This window comes from Hylobates moloch, unplaced genomic scaffold, assembly GCF_009828535.3.
Source record: "Hylobates moloch isolate HMO894 unplaced genomic scaffold, HMol_V3 SCAFFOLD_8, whole genome shotgun sequence".
In the NCBI taxonomy this organism is placed as follows: Eukaryota; Metazoa; Chordata; class Mammalia; order Primates; family Hylobatidae; genus Hylobates; species Hylobates moloch.
This window is the reverse complement of record NW_026652283.1, coordinates 99,395,476-99,415,372: the sequence shown is the minus strand read 5'-3', so window position 1 is coordinate 99,415,372 and position 19,897 is coordinate 99,395,476. Positions and strand designations below refer to the sequence as shown.

The 19,897-nt window shown below is 39.7% G+C and overlaps 1 protein-coding gene across 5 annotated transcripts in view; it reads left to right on the top strand.

Moving 5' to 3' along the window:
- Positions 1-11,753, top strand: part of RBMS3 (RNA binding motif single stranded interacting protein 3) — a 1,191,227-nt gene extending 1,179,474 nt beyond the window's left edge. For 4 of the 5 annotated variants that reach the window (XM_058442835.1, XM_058442834.1, XM_032162238.2 and 1 more), the window contains 2 exons: positions 8,639-8,719; positions 11,529-11,660. In XM_058442835.1, the coding sequence (XP_058298818.1) occupies positions 8,639-8,719; positions 11,529-11,660 (213 nt within the window). Of the gene's footprint in view, positions 1-8,638; positions 8,720-11,528 lie in introns of all 5 variants that reach the window. The other variant, XM_032162240.2, reaches the window with a different exon arrangement.
- Positions 11,754-19,897: the final 8,144 nt, after the last annotated feature.

The window sequence follows — 19,897 nt, the reverse complement described above, 5'->3', positions numbered from 1 at the left end:
GCTGCACCCATCAACCCGTCATCTACATTAGGTATTTCTCCTAATGTTATCCCTTCCCTAGCCCCCCACCACCTGACAGGCCACAGTGTGTGATGTTCCCCTCCCTGGGCCCATGTGTTCTCATTGTTCAACTCCCACTTATAAGTGAGAATATGCAGTGTTTGGTTTTCTGTTCCGGTGTTAGTTTGCTGAGAATGATGGTTTCCAGCTTTATCCGTGTCCCTGAAAGGAACATGAACTCATTTTTTTCATGGCTGCATGGTATTCCATGGTGTATATGTGCCACACTTTCTTTATCCAGTCTATCATTGAAGGGTGTTTGGGTTGGTTCCAAGTCTTTGCTATTGTGAACAGTGTTGCAGTAAACATATGTGTGCATGTGTCTTTACAGTAGAATGATTTATAATCCTTTAGGTATATACCCAGTAATGGGATTGCTGGGTCAAATTGTATTTCTGGTTCTAGATCCCTGAGGAATTGCCACACCGTCTTCTGCAATGGTAGAACTAATTTACACTCCCATCAACAGTGTAAACTGTTCCTATTTCTCCACATCCTCTCCAGCATCTGTTGTTTCATGACTTGTTAATGATCCCCACTCTAACTGGTGTGATATGGTATGTCATTGTGGTTTTGATTTGCATTTCTCTAATGATCAGTGATGACGAGCTTTTTTTTCATATGTTTGTTGGCCACACAAATGTCTTCTTTTGAGAAGTGTCTGTTCATATCCTTCACCCACTTTTTGATAAGGTTGTCTTTCTCTTGTAAATGTGTTTATGTTACTTGTAGATTCTGCATATTAGCCCTTTGTCAGATGGATAGATTGCAAAAATTTGCTCACATTCTGTAGGTCGCGTGTTCACTCTCATGACAGTTTCTTTTGCTGTGCAGAAGCTCTTTAATTAGATTCCATTCGTCAATTTTGGCTTTTGTTGCCATTGCTTTTGGTGTTTTAGTCTTGAAGTCTTTGCCTATGCCTATGTCCTGGATGATACTGCCTAGGTTTTCTTCTAGGGTTTTTAAGGTTTTATGTCTTACATTTAACTCTTTAATCCATCTTGAGTTAATTTTTGTATAAGGTGTAAGGAGGGGGTCCAGTTTCAGTTTTCTGCCTATGGCTAGCCAGTTTTCCCAACACCATTTATTAAATAGGGAATCCTTTCCCCATTTCTTGTTTTTGTCAGGTTTGTCGAAGATAGATGGTTGTAGATGTATGGTATATTTCTGAGGCATCTGTTCTGTTCCCTTGGTCTATATATCTGTTTTGGTACCAGTACTATGCTGTTTTGGTTACTGTAGCCTTATAGTATAGTTTGAAGTCAGGTATTGTGATGCCTCCAGCTTTGTTCTTTTTGCTTAGGATTGTCTTGGCTATACAGGCTCTTTTTTTGTTCTATATGAAATTTAAAGTAGTTTTTTCTAATTCTGTGAAGAAAGTCAATGGTAGCTTAATGGGAATAGCATTGAATCTATAAATTACTTTGGGCAATATGGCTATTTTCATGATATTGATTCTTCCTATCCATGAGCATGGACTGTTTTTTCCATTTGTTTTTGTCCTCTCTTATTTCCTTGAGCAGTGGTTCATAGTTCTCCTTGAAATGATCCTTCACATCCCTTGTCAGTTGTATTCTTAGGTATTTTATTCTCTTTGTAGCAATTGTGAATGGAAGTTCACTCATGATTTGGCTCTCTGTTTATTATTGGTATATAGAAATGCTTGTGATTTTTTCACATTGATTTTGTATCCTGAGACTGTGCTGAAGTTGCTCAACAGCTTAAGGAGATTTTGGGCTGAGATGATGGGGTTTTCTAAATATACAATCATGTCATCTGCAAACAGACAATTGGACTTCCTCTCTTCCTATTTGAATGCCCTTTATTTCTTTCTCTTGCCTGATTGCCCTGGCCAGAACTTCCAATTCTATGTTGAATAGGAGTGGTGAGAGAGGGCATCCCTGTCTTGTACCTGTTTTCAAAGGGAATGCTTCCAGCTTTTGCCCATTCAGTATGACATTGAGTGTGGGTTTGTCATAAATAGCTCTTATTATTTTGATACATTCCATCAATATCTAGTTTATTGAGTGTTTTTAGCATGAAGGGCTATTGAATTTTGTGGAAGGCCTTTTCTGCATCTATTGAGATAATCATGTGGTTTTTGTCATTGGTCCTGTTTATGTGATGGACTACATTTATTGATTTGTGTATGTTGAACCAGCCTTGCATCCCAGGGATGAAGCCGATTTGATCGTAGTGATAAGCTTTTTGATGTGCTGCTGGAATCAGTTTGCCAGTATTTTATTGAGGATTTTTGCATCGATGTTCATCAGGGATATCGGCCTGAAATTTTCTTTGGGTCTGTCTCTGCCAGGTTTTGGTATCAGGGTGATGCTGGCCTCATAAAATGAGTTAGGGAGGATTCCCTCTGTTTCTATTGTTTGGAATAGTTTCAGAAAGAATGGTACCAGCTCCTCTTTGCACCTCTGGTAGAATTTGGCCATGAATCCATCTGGTCCTGGGCTTTTTTTGTTGGTAGGCTATCAATTACTGCCTCAATTTCAGAACTTGTTATTGGTCTATGCAGGGATTCGACTTCTTCCTGGTTTAGTCTTGGAAGGGTGTATGTGTCCAGGAGTTTATCCATTTCTTCTAGATTTTCTAGTTTATTTGCATAGAGGTGTTTATAGTATTATCTGATTGTAGTTTGTATTTCTGTGGGATCAGTGGTGATATACCCCTTATTATTTTTTATCGTGTCTATATGATTGTTCTCTCTTTTCTTATTAGTCTGGCTAGTCATCTATTTTGTTAATCTTTTCAAAAAACCAGCTCCTGGATTCATTGATTTTTTTGAAGGGTTTTTCATGTCTCTATCTCCTTCAGTTCTGCTCTGATCGTAGTTATTTCTTGTCTCCTGCTAGCTTTTTAATTTGTTTGCTCTTGCTTCTCTAGTTCTTTCAATTGTGATGTTACGGTGTCGATTTTAGATCTTTCCTGCTTTCTCTTGTGGGCATTTAGTGCTATCAATTTCCCTCTAAACACTGCTTTAGCTGTGTCCCAGAGATTCTGGTACATTGTGTCTTTGTTCTCATTGGTTCAAAGAAGTTACTTATTTCTGCCTTAATTTCATTATTTACCCAGTAGTCATTCAGGAGCAGGTTGTTCAGTTTCCATATAGTTGTGCAGTTTTGAGTGAGTTTCTTCATCCTGAGTTCTAATTTGATTGCACTGTGGTCTGAGAGACTGTTATGATTTCCATTCTTTTGCATTTGCTGGGGAGTGTTCCAATTATGTGGTCAATTTTAGAATAAGTGAGATGTGGTGCTGAGAAGAATGTATATTCTGTTGATTCAGGGTGGAGAGTTCTGTAGATGTCTATTAGGTCCACTTGGTCCAGAGCTGAGTTCAAGTCCTGAATATCCTTGTTAATTTTCTGTCTTGTTGATCTGTCTAATATTGACAGTGGGGTGTTAAAGTCTCCTGCTATTATAGTGTGGGAGTCTAAGTCTCTTTGTAGGTCTCTAAGAACTTGCTTTAGTAATCTGGGTGCTCAGGTATTGGGTGCATATATATTTAGGATAATTAGCTCTTCTTGTTGCATTGATCCCTTTACCACTGTGTAATGCCCTTCTTTGTCTTTTTTGATCTTTGTTGTTTTAAAGTCTGTTTTATCAGATGCTAGGATTGCAATGCCTGTTTTTTTTGTTTGTTTGTTTGTTTGTTTTGCTTTCTATTTGCTTGGTAAAAATTCCTCCATCCCTTTATTTTGAGCCTATGTGTGTCTCTGCATGTGAGATGGGTCTCCTGAATACAGTACTCCAGCGGGTCTTACCCTTTATCCAATTTGCCAGTCTGTGTCTTTTAATGGGGGCATTTAGCTCATTTACATTTAAGGTTAATATGGTTGCGTGTGAATTTGATCCTGTCATTATGAGGCTAGCTGGTTATTTTGCCCATTAGTTGATGCAGTTTTTTCATAGTGTCGATGGTCTTTACAATTTGATATATTTTTGCAGTGGCTGGTGCCAGTTTTTCCTTTGCATATTTAGTACTTCCTTAACGAGCTCTTGTAAGGCAGGCTCGGTGGTGACAAAATCTCTCGGCATTTACTTGTCTGTAAAGGATTTTATTTCTCCTTTGCTTATGAAGCTTAGTTTGGCTGGATATGAAATTCTGGGTTGAAAATTCTTTTAAGAATGTTGAATATTGGCCACCACTCTCTTCTGGCTTGTAGGCTTTCTTTAGAGAGATCCACTGTTAGTCTGATGGGCTTCCCTTTGTGGGTAACATGACCTTTCTCTCTGGCTTAACGTTTTTTCCTTCATTTCAACCTTGGTGAATCTGATGAATATGTGTCTTGGGGTTGCTCTTCTTGAGGAGTATCATTGTGGTGTTCTCTGTATTTCCTGAATTTGAATGTTGGCCTGTCTTGCTAGGTTGGGAAGTTCTCCTGGATAATATCCTGAAGAGCATTTTCCAACTTGGTTCTATTCTCCCCGTCACTTTCCAGTACACCAGTCAAACGTAGGTTTGGTCTTTTCACATACTCCCGTATTTCTTGGAGGCTTTGTTCATTCCTTTTCATTCTTTTTTCTCTAATCTTGTCTTCATGCTTTATTTCGTTAAGTTGATCTTCAGTCTCTCATATCCTTTCTTCCACTTGATCAATTTGGCTAATGATACTTGTCTATGCTTCATGAAGTTCTCATGCTGTGTTTTTCAGCTCCATCAAGTTATATATGTTCTTTTCTAAACTGGTTATTCTAGTCAGCAATTCCTCTAGCCTTTTTTCAAGGTTCTTAGCTTCCTTTCATTGCATTAGAACATGCTCCTTTAGCTTGGAGGAATTTGCTATTACCCACCTTCTGAAGCCCACTTCTGTCAATTCATCAAACTCATTCTCCATCCAGTTTTGTTCTCTCGCTGGCAAGAAGTTGTGATCCTTTGAAGGAGAAGAGGCATTCTGGTTTTTGGAATTTTCAGCCTTTTTGTACTGGTTTTTCCTCATCTTCGTGGATTTATCTACCTTTAGTCTTTGATGCTGGTGACCTTCAGATGGGTTTTTTGTAAGGATGTCCTTTTTGTTGATGTTGACGCTATTCCTTTCTGTTAGTTTCCCTTCTGACAGTCAAGCCCCTCTGCTGCAGGTCTGCTGGAGTTTGCTGGAGGTCCACTCCAGACCCTATTTGCCTGGGTATGACCAACGGAGGCTGCAGAACAGCAAATATTGCTGCCTGTTCCTTCCTCTGGAAGCTTCATCCCAGAGGGGCACCCACCGATGCCAGCTGGAGGTCTCCTGTATGAGGTGTCTGCCAGTCAGGAGGCATGAGGGTCAGGGACCCACTTGAGGAGGCAGTCTATCAGGGACCCACTTGAGAAGGCAAAGCTCAAGCGCCATGCTGGCAGATCTGCTGCTCTCTTCAGAGCCAGCAGGCAGGAACATTTGTCTGCTGAAACTGTGCCCACAGCCCCCCATACCCACAGGTGCTCTGTCCCAGGGAGATGGGTGTTTTATCTACAACCCCTAACTGAGGCTGCTGCCTTTCTTTCAGAGATGCCCTGCCCAGAGATGAGGAATCTAGAAAGGCAGTCTGACTACAGTGGCTTTGCCGAGCTGTGGTGGGCTCTGCCCAGTTTGAACATCCCAGCAGCTTTGTTTACACTGTGAGGGGAAAACAGCCTGCTCAAGCCTCAGTAAGGGCAGAAACCCCTCCCCATACCAAGCTCCAGCATCCCAAGTGGACTTCAGGCTGCTGTGCTGGCAGCAAGAATTTCATGCCAGTGGATCTTAGCTTGCTGGGTTCCGTAGAGGTGCCACCCTGGCTTCAGCCCCTTTTCCAAGGGAGTGAATGGTTCATCTCACTAGCATTCCAGGTGCCACTGGGGTATGAAAAAAAAAAAGCTGCAGCTAGCTTGGTGTCTGCCCAAATGGCTGCCCAGTTTTGTGCTTGAAACCCAGGTCCCTAGTGGTGTAGGCACCCGAGAGAATCTCCTGGCTTGCCAGTTGTGAAGACTGTGAGAAAAGCATAGTATCTGGGCCAGAATGCATGTTCCTTACCACACAGTCCCTCATGGCTTCCCTTGGCTAGGGGAGGGAGTTCTCCAACCCCTTGTGTTTCCCGGGTGAGGCAATGCCCTACCCTGCTTCGGCTCACCCTCCTTGGGCTGCACCCACTATCTAACCAATCCCAATGAGACGAGCTGGGTACCTCAGTTGGAAATGCAGAAATCACCCGCTTTCTGCCTTGATCTTGCTGGGAGATGCAGACCACAGCTGTTCCTATTCATCCATCTTGCCAACCACCCCCAATGCTTCTTATTAACCACACTACCTAGGAACTCCAGTTTGGCAAGGAAAGTCTAAAAAATAATGGAATAGATACTCATGTGAACTAGTGAACATTGTTGTATATGGCCACAAGTCATGTTTCTAATGACCTCTAATTCACAGAATTTCTTCTTAGAGATGTAGAGAGTGGAGTGGGGATGGATCAGAGTAGTATTCTACAGAGGGTGCCAGTGACATCCTTTTATGTAAAGGGTGCACATACTAACTTACTGGGCAAGTTGCAAAGTTTAGAATTACTAACTTTAGAATAGGAAATACTCAAATAGGTAAGGGTTTGTCCTTTTACTAGTATATAGTAAACGTTGGAAAACCGTGACCAAAGGGTAGAACATGAGCCACAAATGTATCAATTCTGAACTTAATTAAATTCATGGTTGGTAAAAATATATTCTCACTTGCTATAAATCTGCTAGATTTTTGAGATTCAATTAAACAAACATTTTCCAGAGTATATTTCTTAGAGTAGTAGTTTTAAGCAAAACTAATAAATGATACCAAAATCAAGACAACAGTTTTAGAAATACTAATTTATCACCTTTAAATAGGCTTCTTCTGTAAAACACGATTTCTCAGTTTAATCCTATGTCAATATCAAGAAGAGGATATATTATGCAGCATTGCTCAAATACATTGGAACACAGAAAGCTTTACTCTCAGTATAGCTAGTGTTCCAAGGAATATATTGTAAAAAGTGCTAAATTAAAGGATATTTAGAACCTATATAGCAGAGGCAAATTACCTATCTGAAATGGCCAGGGAACTGTTATCTACAACATACTCTCTAGAGTAATCTTGTTGAAAAGGCAGATGCCGACTGGGTGCAGTAACTGACACCTGTAATCCAGCACTCTGGGGGGCCAGGGCAGGTGGATCACTTGAGGCCAAGAATTCGAGACCAGCTTGGCCAATATGGCAAAACCCTGCCTCTACTAAAAATACAAAAATTAACTAGGTGTGACACACACCTGTACTCCCAGCTACTCGGGAGGCTGAGGCATGAGAATCGCTTGAACCCTGGAGGCAGAGCTTGCAGTGAGCCAAGATCATGCCCCTGCACTCCAACCTGGGCAACAGAATGAAACCCAGTTTGAAAAGAGGAGGAAAACAACAACAACAAAAAAGAAAAGATGGACTAGTGTTCAGATGCTTTCCTTGATTCAGAATCAGCATGCCTGTTAAATACTGAATATACTAAGATACACAAAACAGTAATTTAGCTTTTTCATATTGATACATGAACTTAGTATTTGATCTCAGCAAATTTAGAAAAAGAATTAGGAGCTTTTGATTTTCCACAATAAAATCATTCCTCTAAACTTTATGAATTGAAAAAACTTGTCTTCATTTGATGATTCCAGTTTTGACGTTTTGTGTTATTGGTGAAGTTCAGAAACTCAGAAACATAGTTGATTCCATAGAAAATTCAATTCTTGAAGAGTAGAACTTTGAATGTGCAGGGCGAATATGTGTGTTATGAATATGGGTCATACTTTATGCTTATGTAACTGAACATGTAGTTTTACTGGGGCTCCCTTTCTTCATTGCAAAAATACAACTTATCCTCAATACATAATTTATTGACTACTACAACTTAGCAAAAAGTGATTTGGCTTCATTATTCATCCCGATAAGAAAAATTTGGTGAATTAAAGGTATTGGAAAGGAAATTTTAACAGTGATACGAGAATGAAATGGGAGGAGGGAACAATAGAGACTTCAATATTATCTGTAATACTCTACTTTATTTTTTATATTTAAAAAAGTGATGCAAAAATGAAAAAATGACATTTGCCAATAATGCCAATGTATCACATAACTATTACATTACTTACTTTGCTGCTTTTTTAAATTCAAAAAATAAATATTACTAACAATTTATATGATCATTCATTCAACAAATACTTGTTGAGAGCCTACTATGTGATAGGTGCTAGCAATAAAAGAGAGTAAAAAAGAGACATCATCCCCAACTCTCCTGGAGTTTGTGTTTAGATGTGAAATGTTTGAGATCTTATTTAGAATAGAATGTGTAAAAGGACAAAGTGAGGAAATGGGGGTGAATTAACTCATATTGATAATTAAGAGGTAGGGCTACTGTGGGTACTAAATCAGTAAGCAAAGGCCTTTCAATACTGAGAGGAGCTGCCTTATTTTTAGTGAAAATTGAGTTGGAAAAAAATACACACTGGCTGTGGGCCCCATAGCTAAAGCAGTCTCATGTGGTATTTAATTTTCTCACTGGTTGCAGCTCAAAGTTCACATGCATTTTTCTTTGATTCTCTCTAGTATATGACTGCTGCTGCTCCTATGCAAGGGACCTACATTCCTCAGTACACGCCTGTGCCTCCGACAGCTGTTTCTATTGAAGTAAGTCTATCCCTGTCTAATAGAGGTTAGAAGAAATAAATCTCAGTCACGTACATTGTAGTCCCCCATAACCGTAGGAATCCTCACTTGCAATTTTTGTGCTACTCTAAAATATGACATCGTAAATGCAGTATATGAAAGTATAAACATTTACTTGAATGTGGCTGTGTTTTGCTTTGCACATGAAATGAGCTCCTCTGCTACGGAGGCACGACGGGAGTCTCTTTCATATTTAGAGAAAATTCCAGAAACCAAATCACAACTCCATCAAATTTTAATCACAAATACTTATAAAAGGAAAAAAGTTTGCAACTATGTAATGAACTAGTTCTCTAATGCCTTGTTCCTCAAAGAGTGGTTCCTAGACCAGCATCATTGGTATCCCTTGACAGCTTGTTAGAAATGCAGACTTGCTGGGCATGATGGCATGCACCTGTAATCCTTGCTACTTGAGAGGCTGAGACAGGAGGATCTGTTGAGACCAGAAGTTCAAGACCAGCCTGGGTCAAACAGTGAGACCCTGTCAGAAGGAAGAAAAAAAAAAAGAAATGTAGACTCTTAGGTACTATCCAGACCTACTGCATCTGAATTTGCATTTTAAGATGATCACTCAGTGATCCGAATGCACATTAAAATTTGAGAGACACTGGACTAATGCACTGGTTCTCAAACTTTTCTGCACATTTAAATTATTTTGAGAGCTTTAAAAAATATTGATTCGTGGGTCCTATCCCCAGAGATTATGATTTATTTGTCTGGAGAAAAGATCTTAGATGATTCTAATATGTACCAAAGACTAGAAACCATTGCTCTAGGCCATGAACCTGCACAGGTTTACAGCTTCTTACAGACAAGAAAGAAGTTGTACAACTCTTATTGCTGTAGATATCACGAATGATGATGTCAGCTTGTCCTTAATGGAAGCTTTGCTGCTTTCATTCTCTCTTTCCATTGGGATAAATCTATGCCCTCTACACATCATTTTACTGGACAGGGCCATAAACTACATAGAAATGGAGCGTGCACAGAGCTACGCAGATGGTGGTAAAACACTTAGGTATCTATATTTTTCTCTCTGGTTCTAGCCATTACTTTTTTATTGCCCTTCTTTCCCCTCTCCTGATGCACATGTGCATTATGGTCACCGTGCACTCCTTCTTAGCAGCTGGGAATCCTCTACAGTTGATGTCTTTGCTACTCCATTTGTTGGCAAGCAACTGCTGTGTTGGTACCACCCCACATAAAAATTCACCAAGACTCTCAATCTCTGAGATTGAGGGAAACCTTTATGGACTAAATTGGATCTTCTAAAATGTTTCCTGGTTTTGGTGTGTGACAAATGTTTGTTCATACCAAGGTTTAGGAAATCCAGATGTTTAACAGGGCACTGTTAGGCAGCTTAGGAAATCAAGGAGTGCCAATGTTTAAATCTTTCATGTGTTCTAGACCTATAGGTCTCAAAGAATGTGTCATCTTAAGCAGTTTTAATTGTCTTTTCAGAATTTCAAGAATATATGATTAAATTTCATGTTCTTTGCTATATTTAGCTATCAAAAAGCACCTATACCATAAGAAAATTAAAAATCTGGACATTCTAGGCACTTGAAGTGTAAACTTCTGACACATATTTTCATTTCTCTGTGTACACCAAAGACATATACTTATCTACAAAATTTGACCATTTTGATGATTATGAGACATTTGACAGTGTGGCTTGTTGGAAACAGTCTAATTATAGTTATATTTAGGGATTAAAAAATATTTCACTGATAAAAATATACTCTGATATACAAATATAAATATACTCTGATATATTGCCTTGAACTAGTGATTATAAGGAAAAGCATTAATTCATTCTCTATGTGAAAATACTCATTGAACATTTATCAATATCTATAAAGGCGTGAGGTTTCAAAAAATAAATACCAAATAGTAAATTAGGAAAGAAAAGATTGAATAAATATAGAGAGAATTTTCAAATTCTAAAGAAGAAATTTATGGAATTTCAGCAACAGAATTAACCAAGAATATCTGAAATTTGACATCACTGCAGGTATCCAGGACTACAAATAAAACCAGGAAAATTTATCAGGATAGGTGCTCTTCTTAGGCCTACTAACAACCAAATAAAATCACCTATGCCTCTCTGGATTCCAAAAATATATTCCTGATTGTGACCAATTCCAGAAATCCACTCTTGCCAGCATCTGTGAGAAACAAACAAAAAAAAAAAATAGAAAGGGTGAAGGAAAAGCAAACCAAAATTAAGGACAAGTTTTGTTGTTGTTTTCTTAAAACAAAATAAATCAAATCAAATTACTGAAGAGAAAACCTACTTAATAGCATCCTTTAAAAGATTTCCAAACTTTGATGTATATTTTTATTAAGGTCAGTTTCCATTGTTATCCCAAATGATATAGACATGATACAGTGAAATATGCCAGGAAAATGTTTGGACATACAAGTTTGTATAGGAATCCTGAATGAGGATAAATTGTTATTTATTGTGGATAAATGTGCAAAACTGGTTTAAAAGTTCCAAGTATAGGCAAAATTATTTTCTGACCACTTAACTACTCCAACGACTTCTAATGGCCAGGCTTCTTGGTGTCACATTAGGATGAATTACTTAGCCCTTATCTAAATGTGCTCTCTGGGTTTCCTCTGAGTACTTATTGTGACTTCATGTAGCTGAGAGCATCTCTACTTAAGCCAAATACAAGAGGGGTACTTACAGCCTATCTATCTATCTAGAGAGATCCCTTTGTTGAAGCAAGTGAGGCTTTTATGTTCTTATTTGCCTCCTTAGGGTGTTGTTGCTGATACCTCTCCCCAGACAGTGGCACCTTCATCCCAGGACACCAGTGGTCAGCAGCAACAGATAGCAGTGGACACATCCAACGAACATGCACCTGCATATTCTTACCAACAGTCTAAGTAAGTCTGCTCTTTTCCTCAAGATCAGCCATCTTGACATCACTCTCTCATGTTGTATCTGTTAGCTTTTGCTGAAATATAAACCATCCCAAACTTAGCAACAGGCATTTATTTAGCTCATGATTATGTGGGTTTGAAATCTGGGCTAACTTTGGGTGGATGGTTCTTCTGATCTTGACAGGAATCAAACATCCAGGAACAGCTGCTGATTATCTATGCATCTCTGCTTCTGGGTGTTGCCAGCTGTTGGATGTGTGATGGAAGTGACTAGGCCATATGTTTCTGATCCTCCAGCAGGCTAATTCACATGGAAGTCTCAGAATTTCAAGAATAGTAAAGAACAAGCCCAAATGTACCAGCACTCTTAATTCTGTTTATTACTAATTTTCTACTGTCTCATTAGCCAAAGCAAGTCACTTGGCCAAACAGTCAATGTAGCAGTTCACTTTGAAAAAGCTTGATATAGAGAAAGGCATTGCAGCCATTAAAAAAAAAACTACCATATTTATTATTGGAAAAATTATAATATTCCTACCTGAAACTGAATAGAGTCTCAGTCTCCTCACTCTTAAATGAAGACAGTAACACTCCCCCTTGTAGGGTTACTTTGAATACACAGTTAAATGTCCATGAAAAAGGGTATTGTAAGATATGAAGCAATATAAAATATGGTCTTATTCGGGAATAAAATGGCAAGGATTTCCAGAATTACTCTTGAAAATCCTTAAATCACTCATAATGCAGAGTACATTTGGCTTTGTGTTGAGTAAACATTTGGCAAACTTTGGTAAAGTTCGAGGGCTGTTTATTGAAACCAAAAGAATTTAGAAAAGCAAAGTCTTTATACAGGTGTCTTGGCATGCAAACTATTCAACTTTGTAGATAACAATAAAATCCCTGATGAATAGAGAATCCCCAGACACTCCTGCCTGTCTACAGAGTGCTGCTCCATTATTTAAAATAATTTTTCTTGTTAAAGAAAAAAATTATTCTGATATTTGTTAAAACATTAAGAAATAATTTATTTATTAGGTTGGTACAAAAGTAATTGCCGTTTTTGCCATTAAAAACCATAGGTATGCTTGGAGTGAGCCGAGATGGTGCCACTGCACTCCAGCCTGGGGGACAGAGCCAGACTCTGACTCAAAAAAAAAAAAAAAAAAAAACCATAGGTATTAGGCCGGGCACTGTGGCTCACTCCTGTAATCCCAGCACTATGAGAGGCCGAGGCGGGCGGATCAAGAGGTCAGGAGATGATAGAGACCATCCTGGCTAACACGGTGAAACCCCCGTCTCCGCTAAAAATACAAAAAACTTAGCTGGGCGTGGTGGCGGGCGCCTGTAGTCCCAGCTACTCCGGGGCGGGGGCAGGGGCGGGGCGGGCGGGGTCTGAGGCAGGAGAATGGCGTGAACCCGGGAGGCGGAGCTTGCAGTGAGCCGAGATTGCGCCACTGCACTCCAGCCTGGGTGACAGAGCAAGATTCCGTCTCAAAAAAAAAAAAAAAAAAAAACCTATAGGTATTAAAATTACTGTAATAAGGGAAGAGAGAACATGCTCAGTTCAGAACACAGCAAAGACAGCTGGGGATTTGTAACCAACAAGCCGAGTGAGGGGATCAGTGAGTGGAGAATTACTAAGAGAAGACATCAAGAACAGGGGAATTACTGCTAACCTAAATTGACAGGATTTTTGCTGAAGGCAGATCAAGGAATGATAACATCAAATGTAGGGGATGAGAAAATTGATCAGATATTGAGGGTGGTCATATCAACGATAGGCTATTCTCCTTTAAACTGACTTAGCAATATTCTTGCTAAAACTAGGCTATAAAGAAAAGAACTGGCAAAAATGGGGGCAAAAGTCTATGCCTACTCAAGAAGAGGACTCAGTAGCCTGACTAAAAGTTGAGCAAGAAGAGAATGTTTGTCACTTTTTAACTTCAGTATACATTAAGAGATTTGTTAGATTGATCAAAACAATAAACTCTTTTATGTGTGGTTTAGGTCTAAAGTCAGCTTTACAAATTAAATTTGCTCAGAATATGACTTAAACTTACAAATATAAGGTATTATGATTGCCATTATTTATTAATAGCAATAATGACTTTCAGAAAAGATTGTTACCGAGTAAAGCCATATGTTGTTGTTAATTTGACATAGCCTGTGTAAATCACTTTTATGTGCAAAACTAATACTGTGGTAGACTCTGAAACTCCAGTCCAAGCATATTGAAATTTTTTTTCAGCCCGGTCAATGGGTTATATGTGGGGAAAGGAGCAGATATTGGCTATGTATAAAGCATAGCAAGAGACATTGGTGGGAGATGAGAAATACTGTAGGTAATGGGAAATTGTATGTGACCATTTGACTGAGCCACGGGGTACCCATATATTTGGCAAAACAATATTTCTGGGTATGTCTGTGAGGGTGATTTTGGATGAGATTAATATTTGAATCAGTTAAAGCAGATTTTCCTCCCCCCCCCCACCAACCCCCCGTGGGAGGCTTTCATCCAATCAGTTAGTTGAAGCCCTGAATAGAGCAAAAAGATTGAACCTGTCATGAATGAATAAGAAGGAACTCCTGCTACTTGACTGCTAGAGCTAGAACATTGGTCTTTTCCTGCCTTTGGACTTGAACAAAAATATTGGCTCCTCTTAGATCTTGAGCCTGCCAGCTATAGAACTAAAATTTACATCAACTCTTTCAGTTCTCAGACTTTCAGACTCAAACTAGAATTACACTCTTGGCTCTCCTGGGTCTCCAGTCTGCCAACTGCAGGTCATTGTAGATCATGGGACTTCTCAATCTGAATAATTGTGCAAGCCAATTCCATAATTTAAAAAATCTCTGTATCTCTCCTCTCTCTCTTTCTCCCTTTCATGTGTGTGTATATATATATGTACATGCACACACATACACAAACATACACACACAGTTACTTCTGAAATTGGTTTTCTGATCTGATTAGGATTAAAACTAATGACTCTATTTCTAGTAGTAAAGAGAGCATTTATATTCCATGACATGATCTGGCAATGGAAATATGCAAAATATCTCAATTAGATACTCCTAATCAACCACTTATAAGAAGCAAGGAGATGGGTGACTATGTATATGACATTTTCAAACATATTCTGGGAAATTAATGAATATGATTGTCTGATTGCTCCTAATGTCACTAGACAAAGGGGGGAAAGAAGAATATGCATTCAGGGATTCAAATGTTCAGCTTAACCACTGTATAAATGACTTGAAGCTTTCTATGTCTGCCTTGAAAAAGCCGTTTATTTCCTATAGTCACATGGCTGAGATTGCTGAAAATCAAACCCAGAATCTCATCCTATGACAGGCTGAGTTACAATAAAAGTCGAACTCCTAATTTCATGAGTATCTGCTGTTAAAGTGAAGGCACTGATTGGGAAAGAGTGGGATCCGTAATTGGTATGGATATATGGGGGAAAAAACCTAATCAAGCTGGGGACAGTCAGTCCCTAAATATGATGAGTATTCTTTGCCAGTAGAAGAAGCCTCCCATGCCCAGTGAGAGTGGCTTCTCCACTACAATTGGGAGTGATTTCTCTACCTCTGTGTGAGGAGATTAACCCTGCATTGCCTGAAAAAACTGGAATGGCCTCCCCTGAGTCAGCTGTCATATAAGACAAAGCTGAGTCTTCTTAGGACTCACCTCCACCACCCCTCTTTGCTTCTAGATCTATAACTAGGCTCAAGCCTAGCAAGCCCCTAAAGGTGAGGTGCGAAATATCACCTATAAGGAGGTGCACTACACTTCAGAAGAACTACTTGCATTTTTTACTTTACACAGACAGAAATTCAGGGAACATGTGTGGAAATGGATATCAAGGATGTGAGATAATAATGGAAGGAACATAACGTTGGATCAGCCCAAAGTAATTGACATGGGCTCACTAAGCATAGATCCTGCAATTAATGTTGCATCTCAAGGAGTTATTAACTCTAACAGCTTAGTTTGTTGACTAAAACATGGATCAAGAGATGACCGACAGTGGATATGCTAGTCCTACCTTGGTTTAACCTAGAGGAAGAGATTCAAAGGCTTAGAGAGATTTTCATATTAGAGTGGATTTATCATTTAAGATCTACTCACCCACATGGGGAGGGTCCAGAAGATACTTCACCACAACTATAAGAAATACATGTGTGAGGGGAGCCTTGGCATCCTTGAATAACTCTGTAATTGCTCTTCTCTGTAGCCCAGAACTTACAGTGGGAACTACAGTCACTGAATTGGGAAACCTAAATGCAATTAGAGTGATTGGATCCCTCTAATTGCATTTAGGGAATTGGATCCCTCTCTATCAAGAGGTTAGGAGATAGAGACCCTCCTGGCTAACACGGTGAAACCCCCGTCTCTGCTAACATTAGAGAAACCTAAATGCACTTAGAGTGACTGGGGCCAGGTGGCAACATTCAATCACCAAAAGCAAGGTTGGCATGGTTACTGCAGTGGACAGCAGAGTTAAAACAGCAATCAGAATTGTCTGGCTCATGCAGACTTATGACATTGGCTGGTTGATCATGGTGTTCCTGGAAATGAAATACATAGGAAGTCTACTAAATTCTTATTTGCCTTATATAAGCAGAAAAGTTCTAGGTCAGGTGAATAAATGTCTAACTTGAATCATAAAGAGAGAGATTCATGATACTTCAGTCAATTCCCAGACTTAGCCAGTTTACAGACCAAGAATCCATTGACTGAAGAGGAGACTGGGTTTCCTTAAAGAAGGACACTAATAAACTGTCAAAAATGTATACTGTTAATTTTTCTCTCCGCCTTCCCAAAAGGGACCTATTGCCTCTGACCAAAGAAAAGGAAAAAAACAGATCTTTCAGAGTCTATTGGACACAGGCTCTGACCTGACATTAATTCCAAGAGACCTAAAATGGCACCATCGTGCACCAGAGTATAGACATACGGAGGTCAGGGGATCAATGGAGTTTTAGCTCAGGTTCTTCTCACAGTGGATTCCATGAATCCCCAAGCCCATCTTGTGGTTGTTTCTTTAGTTCTAGAATGCTCAGTAGCTTGCAGAACCCCCCACATTGGTTCCCTGGCTTGCAGAATGAGGACTTTTATGGTGGAACAGGCAAAATGGAAGACACAGGAACTGCCTCTACATAGGCAAATAGTAAACCAAATTCAGTAATGCATTTCTAGAGGGATTGCAAAAATTAGTGTTACTGTCAAGAACTTGAAACATGCACAGTGTCGATTTCCATCATAACTCCATTTAACTTTTCCATTTAGCCTGTGCAAAAGACAGATGGAACTTAGAGAAGGACAGTAGATTATTGTAAGCATACTGCATTAGTCTGTTTTCATGCTGCTGATAAAGACATACCTGAGACTGGGCAGAAAAAGAGGATTAATTGGATTTACAGTTCCACATGGCCGGGGAGGCCTCAGAATCATGGCAGGAGGTGAAAGGCAGTTCCTATATGGCAGCAACAAGAGAAAACGAGGAAGATGTGAAAGCAGAAACCCCGGATAAAACCATCAGATCTCATGAGATTCATTCACTACCATGAGAACAGTATGGAGGAAACCACCCCCATGACTCAAATTATCTCTCACTGGGTGCCTCCCACAACACATGGGAATTATGGAAGTACAGTTCCAGATGAGATTTGGAGCCAAACCATATCACTTAGGTGGTGATTCCAGTGACAGTGGCTGTATCAAATGTGGTTTCACTGCTTGTGCAAATTAACACACCCCTTGGTATCTGTTAGGCATCTGTTGATCTGGCACATTCCTTTGTTTCTCCATTACTGTCAATAAGACCCACCATAAAGTTTGTTTTCAGCTTTCAAGGCCACCAATATACCTCCAGTGTCCTACCTCAGGAATATATTAGCCTAGGCCATAATTTAATTTGCATGGATCTTGATGATCTGTCCCTTCCACAAGATATCATACTGGTCCATTACATATTAGACTTAATAAGCAAGAAGTAATAACTACTCTAGATTTATTAGTAGAACATTTGTGTGTCCAAGACTGGTAAATAAATTCAGCAAAAATTCTAGGAACTTCTATCAGTGATTTTTAGAGGTCCAGTATGGTAGGGTTTGTGAAAATACATCTCTAAGGGTGAAAGATAAGTTTAATCCTGTTGCATCTAGTATCTCCTATCACCAAAAAAAGCACAATGCTGAGTGGCTTCTTTGGATTTTAGAGGTCATATGTGGGTGTGTGACTCTCACCCACTTATTGAGTGACACAAAGAACTGCTAGTTTTAAATGGGACTCAGAACAAGAGAAGGTTTCACAATAGGTCCAGGCTGCAATGGAAGCTGCTCTGTCACTTGAGCCATATACTTCAGCAGATCCGATGGTGCTTGAAGTGTCAGTTGCAAATAGGGATGCTATTTGGAGGTGTTAACAGGCTCTTATAGGTGAATTGCAGTGAAGGCCCTTAGGATTTTGGAGCAAAGCCTTGCCATTCTCTATCAATAACTACTTTCCTTTTGAGAAACAGCTCTTGGCTTGCTACTGGGCCTCAGCAGAAACTGAACACCTAACTATGCGCAATCAAGTTACCATGTGAATTGAGCTACCTGTCATGAACTGGGTGTTATCTGACTCACCAAGCCATAAAGATGGACATGCAGTACTCCATCATAAAATGGAAGTGGTATACACATGATGAGGCTTGAGCAGACCCTGAAGGCACAGAAAGCTACATGCAAAAGCGGCCCAAATAGCCCTGTTTCCCACTCCTGCTATCCTGCCTCTTCAGGTCTAGTTTATAGGTGGCTCTGCATGATACGCAGGCATAACCAACAGTGGGCAGCTGAGACACTGTAGTCCCTTTCTGGGCCATTCGTGAAGGACAGTGGTGAAGTGAAATCCTTTCACTGGGTAGAACTCATATAAGTGCCTCTGGCTGTTCACTTTGCTTGGAAGGAAAAATGGCCAGAAGTATGACTATATACTTAATCATGGGCTATATCCAAGAGTTTGGTTGGATGGTCAGGGACTTGGAAAGAACGTGACTGGGAAATTGGTGACAAAGAAATTTGTGGAAAAGGTATGTGAAAATCTTATAAAGAGAAGATATTGATAGTCCATGTAAATGTCCATCATAGGATCACCTCCAGAGAGAATTTTGATAATCAAGATATAAGATGAATATGTGTCTGTGAATATGAGTCAGCTCTTTCTTCAGCCATTCCTGTCATTGCCCAATGCACTCATGAACAAAATGGCCATGGTTACAGAGATGAAGGTTATGAGTGAGATCAGCAACATGGACTTTTGTTCACCAAGGAAAACCTGGCATAGGCACTGCTGAGTGCCCAAACTGCCAGCAACATATCCCTGATATGGCACCATTCTCTGAGGTGATCAGCCAGCTAACTGGTACTAGGATGGTACATTGGACTACTTCCATCATGAAAGGGGCAATATTTTCTTCTTACTAGACAACAAACTTTGGATGTGGACTTGCCTTTCCTATACGTAATGTTTCTGCCAAAACTACCATCAGTGAACTTAAAGAATGCTTTATCCACCATCATGTTATCCTACACGACATTGCTTCTGATCAAGGAACTCATTTCATAGCAAATAAGCCATGGCAATGTGCCCAGGCTCATAGAATTCACTGATCTTGCTATGTTCCCCACCACCCTGAAGCAGCTGGCTTGATAGACAGTGGAATGTCCTTTTGAAGACTCAATGACAATGCTAGCTAACTGGCAATACCATACAGGGATGGGTGAAGGATTTCTGAAAGGCTCTATGTGCTTTGAATGAATACCCAATATATATGGTGCTGGTCTCCTATAGCCAGGTTTCATGGGTCCAGAAATTAAAAGGTAAAAATAAGAGTGGCACTACTCACTATTACCCTTAGTGACTCATTAGCAAAATTTTTGCTTCCTGTACCCATGACATTATGTTTTGCTGGCCAACATACCTCAGTTGCTAAGGGAGAAATGCTTCCACCAGGAGAGACAACAATAATTCTACTGAACTAGAAGTTAATACTGCTGCTCAGCCACTTTGGACTCCTCATGTTTCTGAATCAACAGGCAAATAAGTGAGTTACTGTGCTGGCTGGGGTGATTAATCCTGACTAACAAAGGGAAATCATACTACTACTCTACAATGGAGGTAAGGAAAAGAATATCTGGAATACAGAAGATCCCTTAGTGTGTCTCTTAGTATTACCATGCCCTGTGATTAAGATC